The 3,757-nt window shown below is 67.6% G+C and overlaps 1 protein-coding gene across 1 annotated transcript in view; it reads right to left on the bottom strand.

Annotated features, from left to right (window-relative positions):
- EMID1 (EMI domain containing 1) overlaps positions 1–3,278 on the bottom strand; it is a 9,429-nt gene extending 6,151 nt beyond the window's left edge. The window contains exons 1-3 of the mRNA XM_042022846.1: positions 3,100–3,278; positions 854–967; positions 663–766 (exon numbers count right to left, since the gene is read on the bottom strand). Of these exons, the coding sequence (XP_041878780.1) occupies positions 663–766; positions 854–967; positions 3,100–3,245 (364 nt within the window). The 5' untranslated portion in view covers positions 3,246–3,278. The remainder of the gene's footprint in view (positions 1–662; positions 767–853; positions 968–3,099) is intronic.
- Positions 3,279–3,757: the final 479 nt, after the last annotated feature.

The raw sequence follows: 3,757 nt of genomic DNA, 5'->3' as shown, positions 1-3,757 counted from the left end.
TCCATCCATCCCTCCATCCATCCATCCATCCTCCATCCATCCATCCATCCCTCCATCCATCCTCCATCCATCCATCCATCCATCCATCCCTCATCCACCCATCCATCATCCATCCCTCATCCATCCATCCATCATCCATCCATCCATCCATCCATCTATCCCTCCATCCATCCGTCCATCCATCATCCATCCATCCTCCATCCATCCATCCATCCATCCATCCATCCATCCATCCATCCCTCATCCACCCATCCATCATCCATCCATCCATCCATCCATCCCTCCATCCATCCATCCATCCATCCATCCATCCATCCATCCATCCATCCATCATCCATCCATCCTCCATCCATCCTCCATCCATCCATCCATCCATCCTCCATCCATCCATCCGTCCATCCATCCCTCATCCACCCATCCATCATCCATCCCTCATCCACCCATCCATCATCCATCCCTCATCCACCCATCCATCCATCCCTCCATCCATCCATCCGTCCATCCATCCCTCATCCATCCATCCATCCATCCATCCATCCCGCCCACAGGTCCCTCTCCTCACCCACGCCCACCAGCGGCAGCAAAGGCCACGTCCCACAGCCCCTGAGTGCCACCTCCCCACCGAGGCCGTGCAGAGGACCTCCATCCCCGCCGGCTCCCACCTTCCTCGCAGTTGGCTCCGGTGTGTCCAGGGCAGCACCGCCATTCCAGCGCCGTCAGTGTCCTGTAGGCCACCCTGTAGAGGGGCCGGACCACGGCGCGGTAGCTGCGGCACAGAGGGGCAGCGCTCAGGCCCATCCTGGGGGCATCCCGGCTGTCCCTGCTCCCAGGGGACTCCGGTGGCCCTGCTCACCTGCCCCCGCTGCAGGCCAGGGGCCAGCGGCAGCCCTGGAAGACCCTCTGGAGGAAGGTCCCGTTCTGGACGTGGCACGACACCGTCCGTGTCACCGTGTAGGAGCACCAGTTACTGGAAGGGAAACCACTGATGTCACCAGCCCTTCCTCGGGGACACCATGGAGGTGCTGCTGCCACCCAAATTGCCACCCTGGGAGATGCCCATCCCCAGTTTTTGGGGTGCCCTGCTCTAACACACGGAGGGAGCTGGGGCCCCACATTCCTGCTGCATTCCCGGCATGGTGCTGGCGCCAGCCAGCTTGGAGCGGGGCCCGGAGCCCCCCCCGCACCCCCAGCCCACCCCACACAAAGGCTCCTTTCTTCTGCCCCACATGCCAGGCTCTGCCCACCCCCGCCCTGGGCACCCCAGCCTCAGTTTCCCCCTGCAGAGGGGGACACAGCAGTGCCATGACGCCGAGTGTGCCCATCCCCGCGGCAGGAAGGACTCGCCGTACCCTCGGCAGCTCCAAACTCAAAGGCTGCACAATTTGGGTCAAAAATGAGCTTTTCGGGACCGCTGCAGTGCTGCAAGGAGGGAGGCGGTGGCAGCAGGGACGAGCGGGCGCCGCGGGGGGACAATTGTCTGGGAGGTGCCGGAGGGATGGGGGAGAGCGGGGTGGCACAGGGCTTTCCGGCTGGGCAGCGTCCCAGGCGGGCACCGTGCCAGGCCTATGGAAGCGCCGAGCCCGCCGGAGCTGTCGCCACGCTCCCGCTGTCACCCCGCCATGCCAAGGGGGTCCCGGGTGCCATCGTCCCCCTTGGAGGGGCACCCGGCTCCTGGGCGGTGCCAGCTCCAGCTGTGGTAATGCCTGTTGGGATGGGATGGAGACGGGTCCCGGCTCGTTTCCCAAGGGGAATGCCCTCCCAGGAGCAGCACAGGAGCTGGCGGGCTTTGGCATGTGAGCGCCCGTGTGGCCTGGCGTGACCCCGGCCCACCCGGCACCGCACTGGCACCGAGGGGGTCCGGGCTCGGGGGCCAGGGCTTGTGCCCACCCGGGGTAAATCCCACACCACGCTTGGCACCGAATCCCACCCCCATTCCCAAAAGCAGCCGCTTGGCTTTGTGCCCCCGACTTGGGCACGTGGGATCGCAGCGATGCACCAGGGAGGGATGGGTGGGATGCGGTGGGGGCTCCTGGGTGCTGGGTGCTGGCCTGGGGGGTCCCGGGGGGACACGACAGGGTGGTGCCAAGGCGCCGGGAGCTTCCTGGGCTTGGCCGGGAGGGGAAGGGGAAATGAGGCGGCTTCTGCCCGTCGCCTCACCGAGCCGAGCGGAACCGGGAGGTCCCGGCAATCCGGTGCCGGAGACACGGCCAGAGCCAAGGGCTTCCTGTAAACAACCCCCCCTCCCGCCGCCATCCCCCCGCCGCTGCGGCGGGACAGGGACTGCAGACCCCCACAGCACCCACAGAGCCCCGGGCTGGGCCACCTCCAAGGGACGGGCAGGACCCTGGGGCTGGGGGCCCTGGGGCTGGGGACTTTCACTCTTCACCGACTCCAGCGTTCCCAGTATGCCCAGCATTCCCAGTAGTCCCAGCATGCCAAGGCAGCCCCAGTATCCCAATACGCCCAGGCAGTCCCAGGCATGTTCCAGTAGTGCCAGTAGCCCCAGTAAGCCCAGGCAGCCTCAGCGTGTCCCAGTATGCCCGGGCAGCAGCTCCAGTAGCCCCAGCACCCTGCTAATCCTGGCAGCTCTGATAGCCCCAGTGAGTCCTGCTAGACCCAGTAACCCCCCAGTAACCCCCCAGTAAGTCCTGCTGGCCCCAGCAGCTCCCAGCCCCAGTAAGTCCAGCTAGCTCCAGTATCTCCCAGTACCCCCAGCAGCCCCGGCAGCATGGCCCACGCAGCCCCTCCCTGCAGAGTCCAGCGGCCAGTGCCCCCACTCCATGGTGGCCCCACGCCTGGTACAGAGCCCCCCAGTACCCACAGACCCCCGTGCCTGATGCCCCCTATACCCGATGCGCCCATGCCGGGCACCCTGGACCCCTGGTACCCACAGACGCCCGGAGCCCCCCAGGTGCCCACATCCCTACGTCCCTGGTGTCCCCCCGTGCCCGGAGCTCCCCTGATGCCCTCGGTGCCAAGTACTCGGAGTCCGCAGTACCCGCAGCTGCCGGTGCCTGGTGCCCCTCGGCAGCCGGTCCCCCCCAGCAGGCGCTGCCCCCGTGCCCGGTGCCCGCATCCCCGTGTCCCCGGTGCCGGTACCTGCGGGCGGCGGGCGGCAGCAGGGCCGGGCTCCAGGCGGCGGCGGGCAGCGGCAGCAGCAGGCAGAGGGACAGGCAGAGCCCCAGGGCTGCGGGCAGGGCTGCGGGCAGGGCCGGGCGGCGGCAGCACCCCCGGCCCCCGGCCATGCCGCTCCGCGGGGCTCGGCGCTGCCCGGCCACCGGCACCGGCACCGAGCGGGCGGCGGGGGAGGGGAGGAGGAAGGAGGAGGGATGGAGGAGGAGGAGGAGGGATGGAGGAGGGATGGAGGAGGGATGGAGGAGGGACCCCCCGCCTGCCCCCCCGCCTGCTCCCCCTCCTTCCGCCCCGCCGGCACGGGGGTCCCGCTGGCGGGGCGGACTCGGGGGGCGAGGGGGAATTTGGGACGTTGGGGGGACAAACCGGCCCGGGGTGGGCAGGAACGGGGGACCCGGGGATGGCTCAGCGTGGGGAGGGGGCGCGATGTGGGGCTGGGCTCGGCCTGTGGGAGCGACTGGGGACCGGTGTGAGAGTGGGGACACACGCGTGTGCGGGACCGTGGGTGTGCACCCCTGTGCGTGTGGACTTACACACGCGTGTGCACACAAAATTCACGTCCGTCCGTTGTTCTACACGCTTTTACACAGGCAGAATCCACGTTTGTGTCCATGGATTCACACAC

Source organism: Corvus kubaryi, unplaced genomic scaffold (genome assembly GCF_017639235.1).
Source record: "Corvus kubaryi isolate FWS band 111438036 unplaced genomic scaffold, C.kubaryi_AGA036_p1.0 127, whole genome shotgun sequence".
Classification (NCBI taxonomy): domain Eukaryota; kingdom Metazoa; phylum Chordata; class Aves; order Passeriformes; family Corvidae; genus Corvus; species Corvus kubaryi.
This window is presented reverse-complemented; position numbering and strand designations above follow the sequence as displayed.